The sequence below is a fragment of the Sinocyclocheilus rhinocerous genome, unplaced genomic scaffold, assembly GCF_001515625.1.
Source record: "Sinocyclocheilus rhinocerous isolate Xijiao unplaced genomic scaffold, SAMN03320098_v1.1 scaffold1129, whole genome shotgun sequence".
NCBI classification, from domain to species: domain Eukaryota; kingdom Metazoa; phylum Chordata; class Actinopteri; order Cypriniformes; family Cyprinidae; genus Sinocyclocheilus; species Sinocyclocheilus rhinocerous.
In genome coordinates, this window is record NW_015634513.1 from 1,094,438 (window position 1) to 1,105,654 (window position 11,217).

Here is an 11,217-nt window from a genome sequence, read left to right on the forward strand (position 1 = left end):
ATAATTAAAGCGCATATACTGTATTAGAACTGCATTGCATATAATTATTTAATTAAATCGTAGTGTTTGTGAATTCACAATTATGCTTAATTTTTTTAATGGGTTTAATATATCATGCAGCCTTGGAAAACAGACTAATAGTGTGTTTTATACATTCTCGTCTGTGAAATGCGCCACTTCCGTTTTTTTGCCGGTTAGTCGACGCGAGCAAAATTAAGTCGAGGATTTTAAAAAATCGAATAGTTGAATAAAATTGACAAATCGCGACAGCCCTAATTTTGAGATGATGGATTTTTGACTTTACTAAGCTGTAAACTCTAATCCTCAAAATTAAAACAAAAAAACTTTTGAAATGTTTTACTTTACATGTAATGGATCTAGAATATATGAAAGTTTCACTTTTTGAAAGGAGTTACAAACTTTTTTTTCACTTTTTCACAATATTCTAATTTTGTGAAATGCACCTGTATATACTTGTATATTTTAAGAATTAAATAGTAAATTTATGATTTAGACCCAAATTGCCTGACTGATCAGACAACGTCATATCCCTAGAACCCCATTTTAGGCTCCCTTTTTCATGCTAGTTACCATTCTTATTGCCTTTTCTATTTCTAGTCTCTAAAGTCATTGAAAGTGTTTAGCAACATATTATTATTGGTTTATATGATTGAATGTAATAAGTTTTAATGTTCAGTTTGGCTATGACGTCTCTTTGCCTTTTTTTTTTTTCTTTTTTTTTTTTTTTGCTGTGTTTTTTTGATTTTAAAAAGGATAGTGCACGCCTGACTGATCAGACAACGTCATATCCCTAAAACCCCATTTTAGGCTCCCTTTTTCATGCTAGTTACCATTCTTATTGCCTTTTCTATTTCTAGTCTCTAAAGTCATTGAAAGTGTTTAGCAACATATTATTATTGGTTTATATGATTGAATGTAATAAGTTTTAATGTTCAGTTTGGCTATGACGTCTCTTTGCCTTTTTTTTTTTTCTTTTTTTTTTTTCTTGCTGTGTTTTTATGATTTTAAAAAGGATAGTGCACAAAGGATAGTCCACCCCAAAATAAAAACACTGTCATCATTTACTCACCCTTGTGTTGTTCTAAACCTGTATGCACGGAAACTGTTCGGTTACCAACTTTCTTAAAAATATCTTTCATGTTCCACAAAATAAAGAACAACTTGAGGGTGAGTAAATACTGACAGAATTTTCATTTTTGGGTGGGCTGTATGATTAATTCCATGGTCTATTCCTATATTACACCATATTCCACAAAATTTTTTCCCCCCTCTTTTTTATCTTTTTATTTTCTCCTCATCTCAACTGTTCTCTCTGTATCTCTCTAGATTTACTCCAGACTTCACATCTTCGTGGGTAATCAGAGACTTGACCCTAGTGACAGAACGTGGCTCCCTTTTCCACTTCACCCTCAATGTGACTCTTCCTCACCACATGCTGCCCCTGTGTGCTCAGGTGGTACCAGGACCCAGCTGGGAGGAGTCCTTCTGGGTCATCACACTGGTCTTCACCTGGTTAGCAGTCCATATACATTCTTAAACCCACAAAATGTTACCTTGTGCGTGTAAATGTATTCTATGCAATAATATAAAACCCGTTCTCTCTGCAGTTCCTCTTTAGCTGGTGTGTGTCTGATGGCTTTCCATCAAGCTCAGCACATTCTAAGCGAGTTCTCCACACCAAGTCCACGTAGCAATCACAACTCTGTACCTCGTGAAAATAGTAGTGTCAACCACATCTCCTCAAATGGTGTCAGGTGAGATAGCATCACTGGGAATCACACACATACAAACATATTTTCAGTGTCTTAGATTAATTTGGTTCACAGTGCTGCTCCATATACTACTCTGGTCCTTTAAGGTTGAATTGCTTTTTTGCTTTGTTTTAAATTTTTTGGACATGTTTACTTCATTGGACCATATTTGAAAGGTGTATTAATAATTAATTAAATATAATTGTTATTATTTCTACTGATAATACTATAAAATAAATATCTAATATTCAATTAATATATTAAATAATTTAGTTTATTATAATTATAATTTATAATAATACCTATTATTATTATTAAGAAATTGCTTGTTAATGTTTTTCTGTGTGATTTTTTTTTTTTTTTTACCTGGAAATCTAAGCAGCAGTGAAATGTGATGTTTTGAAGAATCATATCACAGTTAAAATTGCTATTGCAATATATTACAATTATTTATTTATTTTTGCTTGATACTAGTTGGCTGTATATTATAGACAACTATGTGAGTTAGATCCATTTTTAATTACTTGTTCTTTTTTTTTTCTTTAGTAGAGGAAAAGGCAGTTGTAAGAACTACACTGACACAAGCCATCCCTCTGACAAAGGCAAAGGGAGAGGATCTCCAGCCGTGGCCAATGGGACAATTCGGTCACAGTCCTCATCCAAGAAAACTTCTGGAGGTTCATCCCAGCCTCCAAAGAAGCAAACTAAGGTGTCGTTCCTATACAGTAGATATAAAAATAGCCCTGCAACTGCTGCTAGTGTTCCTGCTTCCTTGGACTTTTGCAGTCCTCCCACTGATGAAGATGGAGATCGCACCTTTGAGTTTGATCCAGAAGTTTGTAATAACAACAACAATAACAATGACATATTAGATGAAACCCTTCTCCCAGCTGAGAAGAAAGAGCACTTTAGAGAATCCAGAGAGGACAAGGCATTGCCAGCTGATATGTTTCCTATGGAAACACTTCCTGGATTACCAGAAAGCATCCCAGCAAGCAGAGTCCCTCAGCCTGTAGATGAAGCAATGGAAATTGAGGAGTGTAAAAGAAAAAATAATGCAGAAAAAAGGGATAATGTAGATGAAGAGGTAAGAGCCATAATACAACATAAGAGGATGACCTTTTTTTTTTACACTGCTAAAATCTGCCTCTTTGTGAATGTTATAACAGAAGCTTCTCAGTGTTGAGGTTCTTTCTAAGACAAATGAATTGTTTGTGCCCCTCACTCAGAAGACAGAAAGAGGCAGCAGTCCGAAGAAGAGACCAGAGAAAGATGCAGAACTTGGAGTGTCAGCCACCAACACCAAAGCAAAGAAAAACACAGGCAGAAGTCGCAGAAAGGCAGCTGAGCTCATTCCTGGGTAAGTATCTGCACAGTTCAGCTTTAAACCTTCAGATGTTAGTTATATAGAGTTCCAAGTAGGAGTGTTAACTGACAGCAATTTGACTTGATTCACGATTCAATGGATTTTGATTCAGTTCAAAAGCAGTTTATTTACGCTAAAAAGCATGGCCACACTATGATTGCTTTCATTGTTATTGTAACATAGCTTATTATGTATATATACTAATAAATACACTATTTGAACAACTCATGATTAATACAATTTTTATTATTTTAAATCAGTTATTAGCTAAAGTATATAAATCACAATTTAAAAGTCAGATTTATGCATATGAATAAGGAGAATTTTAAATGTATGATTATTGCAAAAAATACATCATACATATGGTAACAGAGAGTGAGAGACAATTTCTACGTAATGCTGCTGGAACCCGCAACATGAAACCTGATCTACCTAAAATAGGAGCCAACCCAGACAGCCCTCTCAAACACAGCGGTGAGGAAGTGATTTCCAGCTGTTCCTGTGTCTCACCACTGTATGTGTGCATGTCATCATAGCAGTGTCCCTGAACATCATAATGTCACCTGCAGTTGTTGAAGACAACATAACACATTTCAAAGTCCATTTAATTTGGATGGGGAGGGACATCTTCTATCCATGAGGATTTGATTAAATCGTTTACTCATGTTATTTTTGCCTGCCATATGAATTGAATGTCTATTGTGTTCTATTTTAAAATGTAATTTATTCCTGTGATGGCAAAGTTGAATTTTCAGCAGCCATCACTTCAGTCTTTAGTGTCACATGAACCATCAGAAATCAGTGTGAATTAGAGATCTTTTGTAACATTTTAAGTGTCTTTACTATCAGTTTTGATTAGTTTAATGTGTCTTTGCTGAATACAAGTATTTTTGTTTTTTTACAATAAATCCCAATGACCCCAAACTAGTGTATCCCAGTTTCAATAAAATAAAATATTAAACAACACAACTGTTTTCAGCATTGATAATAATCAGAAGTGTTTCTTGAACACTAAATAAGCATATTAGAATGATTTCTGACGGATCATGTGACCGGAGTAATAGCTGCTGAAACTTCAGTTTTACCATCACAAAAGTAAATTGCATTACAAATAAAAACTTCGCTTTCCGTAACTGCTATATTGTCATATCAAAATGCGAAAATGCCCAAAAAATAAATAAAAGAGCTTTGAGGCAACATGTTATAAGAACTACTTAAATGCCAATATTTTTGCACTCCCCTTACTGTTAAACATATTTAAGTACAATTAAAGAATCATTTTAAGTATACATAATTTATTTTATTGTAAGTTTAATTTTATTAAATGTTAGAATTTGGTGTATTGTTTGTATTTATTGAATGTTGAATCTGTGTCTGCCATGAAATAGCCTGTGAAGATATGGCAAAATACTTAAATACAACAGATATTAATAAGATATATAAATACAATTTAAAATTCAATATACAAACATGTTTAGATATTGTATCATTGTTAATATTATGAGGATTTGATTAAATCGTTTACTCATGTTATTTTTGCCTGCCATATGAATTGAATGTCTATTGTGTTCTATTTTAAAATGTAATTTATTCCTGTGATGGCAAAGTTGAATTTTCAGCAGCCATCACTTCAGTCTTTAGTGTCACATGAACCATCAGAAATCAGTGTGAATTAGAGATCTTTTGTAACATTTTAAGTGTCTTTACTATCAGTTTTGATTAGTTTAATGTGTCTTTGCTGAATACAAGTATTTTTGTTTTTTTACAATAAATCCCAATGACCCCAAACTAGTGTATCCCAGTTTCAATAAAATAAAATATTAAACAACACAACTGTTTTCAGCATTGATAATAATCAGAAGTGTTTCTTGAACACTAAATAAGCATATTAGAATGATTTCTGACGGATCATGTGACCGGAGTAATAGCTGCTGAAACTTCAGTTTTACCATCACAAAAGTAAATTGCATTACAAATAAAAAATTACAAAAACATGAAAAAAAAATCATGATTATTCCAAACTTTGACCGGTTGTATACTCAACTGACAGGGAGAGTTACAGTATATCAGTTTTGTTCAACTGTTTCCTTTTACACAAACACAGGCACGTGTTTGAGCAGACCGAGGCGTAAATGTCCAGAGCGACGTCTGCAGTGGGAGTCAGGCTCTGATTCAAGCAGTTCATCGGGCAGTGTGAGAGCCAGCCGAGGGTCCTGGGGCAGCTGGAGCAGTGCCAGCAGCATAGAGGGAGAAAAGGACCCAAACAGACATCCCTGCAGGAGTAAGAGATCATGAGCTTGCTACACTTTTATATTGAGCTGAAAAGAAAACGGACACTTTATCCACTGCAGTTTCCAGAACAAGTTCAATAAAATAGTATTTTAAACCAATTTTTTTTTTTTAGGAGACAACATCCAGTACAACCCATATCCAAAAGATCGGGAATGTTACATGAACATGAACTACAACTACAAAACTCAAAGGTAAAATTCCCAGATTTTCTTAAAGAATTAGTTCACTTCCAGAATAAAAATTTCCTGATAATTTGCTACCCTCCTGTCATCCGAGATGTTCATGTCTTTCTTTCTTCAGTCGTAAAGAAATTAAGGTTTTTGAGGAAACCATTCCAGGATTTTTCTCCATATAGTGGACTTCAATGGGAGCCAACGGTTGAAGGTTCAAATTTTAGTTTCAATGCAGCTTCAAAGGGCTCTACATGATCCCACCTGGGGAATAAGGCTCTTATCTAGTGAAACGATTGGTCATTTTCTAAAAATAAAAATGTATATACTTTTTAACCACAAATGCTCGTCTGCGTGTCCGTGACTTCACAACATTACGTAGTCACGTTGGCCACGTACACACTGCAGCTAAATTCAGTTGTCAGGTGACCTTTTACTCCTTAATTGCATTCTGTACACACATAATTCACTAAAATACGGGAGTGACAACCGCATTAACTCCCGAAAATTACAGGTATTGACAACTGCATTTACAGAAATTCTACGCAGTGTGTACGGAACCGAACAACTAGTTGTTAATGACGCATTTAAACGCGCATCAGAAATGTGTCTTCGTCTGTATGTGAGATGCAAGAAAATAACTGTGAAAGAAGACTTAACTTAGCACAATTTTGACTCGGGGATAGTTGTGTTCACGAGCCCTGCGGTAAAGTTTCAGTGTTGCCAGATCTTCATAGAAAAAAAAAAAATCAACAAACAAGGACAAGCACCAAAAAACCCTAAAACACCCAAATGCTTTGTTTTATAACACCAAAAAATCATATATCTGATATCCGCAACAGACCACTTTGTTAACTCCATAAAGTGCCTAGCTTTATAAGCCAAGACCAAACAATATGCCTAAAAGTGCTTGTAAATATGAGGACATGGCAACACTGCAAGACAGCGCTTTGTAAAGCAGCCTCACGAGCATAAACAAAACACAGCACGTCTATCAGTGGTAGTTTAGTTCAAATCGACGGACAAAAAGAGTCTTTAGCCAAGAAATGGCAGATACCAAACGGATAAATTCTTATTCACTCCTGCAAGATGCCAAAATGTTGCTATGGTTACAAATGCAGGAGTGACTTCTGTTTCGTACACACATGAAACGATAATTTACGGGACTCACTACCACATTTAAATGCGTTTGTCACTCCTGAAACTTGCAGTGTGTACGTGGCCGTTGAAAAGTTCTTCGTCTTTGTACTCCGGTTCAAAAAGATAGAGTAGGGCAAAAAAAAAATCTCTTTCTCCTCCAACTTGTCCAACATCGTTGTTTTGTAAAGGGAGTTTGCCTTTCTTTGCATTTTTGCTTTGTAAACACTGGGTTGGTACTTCTGCCTACGTCACACGTGACCTTTCCAACATGATTATGTGATTTGTGAAGTCGAGCTAGTGCAAGACAAGTGTTTGTGGTTAAAAAGTATATAAATAAGTATATAACGATTCTTAACTAGACAAGACCGTTATTCCTCGGCTGGGATCATGTAGAGCCCTTTGAAGCTGCATTTAAACTGAAATTTGGACCTTCAACCCATTGGCTCTCATTGAAAAATCCTGGAATGTTTTCCTCAAAAACCTTCATTTCTTTTCGACTGAAGAAAGAAAGACATAAACATCTTGGATGACATGAGGGTGGGTAAATGATCAAGAAATTTTTATTCTGGAAGTGAACTAATCCTTTAAGTTTGTTGTGTTTTGACTTAAGAATCCTGAAAGTGTTCGATGATATATAAATGCATTTGTCCACAGCATGAACAATCTTTATGTCAGGGAACCATGCCAAAGCCCAGAAGTCTGTCCCGCCCCTGCAATCTCTCACACCTTCGCTGATATAGCTGCAGGTGTGGACAAAAACATTGGTGAGGGACATTCACACTTTACACTTAAAAAGAGAATCACGGTTAAGATGCACACTCATGTGTTTTATTTTGGTTTCACCAGACATAATCGGCTCTAATGTGATTGAAGAGACGTGGTCACCGGCCTCAATTCCTCTGACCAATGAATTCAGGTACAACATGACCGAATCCCTCCCGTTCGTCCCTCAGAGTCCCTCATCAGGATATGAGAGGTATGTCTCATAGGCTTTTTATTATATACTATCTATTTCGTTTTTGACTTCATATTATGTGTCCATACACAATCAGATTAAAATTCGTATGTGTCATTACTGTGAAGCTTCCCTTGGAACAACGTGAACAGCCAATGTGCCGGTCAGTATCCCTATAGTGACCAGACCAGCTACATGCCAACAGGTGAGGAGTTTTCTGTCACGAGGAGTTAAAATATATCACTGTACTACATAGTAACTAAAGGATGAGTCAACGTTTTCTTTGTTGTTTTTTTCTGTGAAGGTAATGGCAATTACCAAAATGCATTCTCATGCCATCAAAGCCAAACCGTGACCCACAGCCATCAGCCAGTGTGGGGTGAGAATGGAACCCATGACATGAACTCCACATGGGACACTGGCAGTTGTGTGGGCAGCAAGGTGAGATTTACATGAGTGTTTGTTTTTGTCAGGCACTTTCTTAAAATCAGAAGGCAACAGTGTTACCTTGAAAAGTATTGATATTTGAGGCAAGACACCCCAGGTGAATAGAATAAGAAATTTAAGTAATAGATATCACCATACTTCCCCAGTTGATTGATTACATTAGGAATTGCAGACATTTTATGTATTACAAGTTTTTCTGAAATGTTATTTTTAAATATGCAAATTAAACTTTTACATATTACAAGTTTTTTTGGTTATGTCTCTATCACTCCATAAATCAGAAAAAACTCTCAGTAGCCAAATAAACAATATTTTTGTTGTTTTGATACCGTTTTCAATGACAGAGAAATGCTACAATTAAGGGTATACAATTTAAATAGTATCTAAATTAATGTACTTAATAACTAAGCAAATATTTTCTTGTTAACTGAAACTATAACAGAGATTATGATAGCTCAGAGGGGGTTAAATAATAATACTAATACTAATAACAGTAATATAATATATTATTATTACTAGTTTAGAGTGTATTGCCATTTGCACAAGTACATTGTAGTACAGGTACATTGGAATTCTTGTGCATTTCTCGGAGTCAACTTTTATAGAAAAAGCAATATTTTAAATAATTTAAAAGAAAAGTCAGATCAGCAAATATTTCCAAAAGTGCAAAAAAGAGACCGTACAAATGGACTTTCTAAATAAAATACAAATTTTAATATATTGTTATTTCTTAGTCAAAAAAGTGTTATTTTTGTACTACAACTGCACTGTAATGTATTTAAATATAGTAATTATTTTACTTTACACTGCGGTAAAATTACAATATTTATTACTTAATTTATTTTATTATTTATTATTTAATTGGCTTTTATTTTGGTGGAAAACTAGAAAACACTTCCTACAAATGTAGTGAAATCTTCTGTCCACAAAAAATGCTGTAAATGATGTGAATGTGAAACTGCATGTTAAACTCGCAGCACATTCAGAGATGGAGTTTGCTGCATTCACTGTGATCCGAGCCACTCTTGTAGACCCTGACAACGCTGAGTCATGAGCTGCTCGTGGAATAACACTGACACTTGACTAAAACATACAGCGCAAAGGTTTATATACTTATCTAATAAAAATATGCACATTATGGCCTCACTGTTGGAGAGAAGACTTAGGGAGAAAGCATAGCTGACAACAGTGTATCGGAAGTGTTTTTAATATTTAGAATCAATATGTATCTCAAAATCGATGTTTTTGAGGATACTATAATGCAGTTGTAAGAGTTGTACTAGTTTAAATGTTAACATGAGACCCCATTACAATTAAGTGTGCAATATAAAGAGTAGCAGATACTTGAACTATTAATACCCACAAATTGCAAGCAAATGCAGAAAAACGGTTTACACTGGCATCTTGGTTTAAAAGTTATTTGGACAGTATTATTCTGAGCTCCTTAGAAACACAGTTTACACAGTGTTTATTTTCCAGCCTGATAAAATGTGTGTAGTTTGTCTTCATTGAGAAGTAGATGCTTGGAATATTAAAGGAATTTTTCCCTCATCATTTTTTTTTTTTTTTTCCCAGCCATACTTTTCAGGAACCAGAAGTCTGTCACCCATGTCCAGTCTATTTGGCTCCATCTGGACACCTCAAAGCGAGCCTTACCAGAGCCACTTCCACCTAGAGCGTTCCGTGCCGGTCTCGTCCCACTCACCCATCTCACCCGTCGCACCCTTCAGCCGCGAACCAGGCGGCGCCTGCCCGGGAAAACAATACTCCAGCTTCAATCCCTTTGGACCACACATGAATTTGGACATATGGAACTCGTCTTCAAACCGGAGCTCCAACTCTCAGCTCTCCAACGATTCTGGCTACTGTGGGGATATGTGAGCGAACGGTGCTTTTGTTTTGAATAATAAGGAAAAACAGAATGTGCTTTTATCTCTAAAGTGGGAAAAATGTGAATATTCTTCTTTCTTTTATGTTTGATGTTGTGGTAAGGTTCAGCATTTTGTTGTATATTTTTCTAGATGTTTGGCAAGTTTGACCATTGAAAATTAAAAAAAAAAAAAAGTTTTGTACTTGATTTTGTGTTGTGAATTTCTTTAGGTTTGCTTTGTCAGTGTTTTAAATACTATAACATGCTAGTGAAAAAAAATTAAATACACTCTTGAAAATAAAGATGCTTCATGATGCCATAGAAATGGTTCCATAAAGAACCTTTAACATCTGAAGAACCTTTGTTTCACAAAAGGTTCTTTGTGGCGAAATAAGGTTCTTCAGATTATAAAAAGGTAAGTAAGAGATGGTTCATTAAAGAACCTTTGACTGAATGGTTCTTTGTGGAACCAAAAAATGGTTCTTCTATGGCTTCGCTGTGAAGAACCTTTTAAGCACCTTTACTTTTAAGAGTGTGCATCCTTGACAAAACATGAGCAAAACAGAATATTTTAAATTTAAACAATCAAAAAATGTTCTAAACCATTTACATGTTAGAAATAAATTTAAAATAGATCATATTGACTTTTTAAATTTAATGTTTTTTTTTTTCTTTTCGTTCTTTAAAACTTTAGATCCATTCACTATAAAAATGGACCCTGCCTTCATGTCCCTTCTATTAGTTTTTGCAATTTTAAGCAAATCGAAACATGGACATGAAATGAATCGTGAATTGATGAATGGCTCAGGAGAAGGTGTTCTTGACTGGAAATTAAGGCTCATAGTCAACTGTGTTATCAAACTGACTCAGTTCACTCAGTAAAAACAGTAGACCATTTTACTGTATTTCTAGTGCTCCAAGGGTTAAGTTTCCATCTGAGGTTCTAGATTGCTTTCATAATCATAAAAGTACAACATGGAACAAATTACGCATCCTTATAAAATTAAGTACACCATCATTCTATAGGTCTGTGTTTATTCAATTAATGACTAGAATATATCCAAAACATCTCAAATAATGCAGTTTATTTATGTGCTGTGCAAAAAATGATATAACACATGTCACCTGAATGTGGCATTAAGATCTACAAATGTAAAAGCGTAATTGGTTGCATGTCTTTTCATGTGATAATACAACAAAGAAGT

General features: G+C 35.0%; 1 protein-coding gene and 1 long non-coding RNA gene across 2 annotated transcripts in view; one reads left to right on the plus strand and one right to left on the minus strand.

Moving 5' to 3' along the window:
• Window positions 1-6,480, minus strand: part of LOC107745863 (uncharacterized) — an 8,860-nt gene extending 2,380 nt beyond the window's left edge. The window contains exons 1-2 of the long non-coding RNA XR_001640635.1: window positions 6,261-6,480; window positions 1,863-1,866 (exon numbers count right to left, since the gene is read on the minus strand). This is a non-coding gene — a long non-coding RNA (uncharacterized LOC107745863). The remainder of the gene's footprint in view (window positions 1-1,862; window positions 1,867-6,260) is intronic.
• Window positions 1-10,197, plus strand: part of tmem131l (transmembrane 131 like) — a 70,097-nt gene extending 59,900 nt beyond the window's left edge. The window contains exons 23-35 of the mRNA XM_016559881.1: window positions 1,348-1,533; window positions 1,629-1,775; window positions 2,319-2,859; window positions 3,002-3,132; window positions 3,183-3,199; window positions 3,496-3,612; window positions 5,243-5,419; window positions 5,543-5,621; window positions 7,395-7,504; window positions 7,587-7,716; window positions 7,824-7,900; window positions 8,000-8,136; window positions 9,718-10,197. Coding sequence (XP_016415367.1) covers window positions 1,348-1,533; window positions 1,629-1,775; window positions 2,319-2,859; window positions 3,002-3,132; window positions 3,183-3,199; window positions 3,496-3,612; window positions 5,243-5,419; window positions 5,543-5,621; window positions 7,395-7,504; window positions 7,587-7,716; window positions 7,824-7,900; window positions 8,000-8,136; window positions 9,718-10,023 — 2,155 coding nt within the window. The 3' untranslated portion in view covers window positions 10,024-10,197. The remainder of the gene's footprint in view (window positions 1-1,347; window positions 1,534-1,628; window positions 1,776-2,318; window positions 2,860-3,001; window positions 3,133-3,182; window positions 3,200-3,495; window positions 3,613-5,242; window positions 5,420-5,542; window positions 5,622-7,394; window positions 7,505-7,586; window positions 7,717-7,823; window positions 7,901-7,999; window positions 8,137-9,717) is intronic.
• Window positions 10,198-11,217: the final 1,020 nt, after the last annotated feature.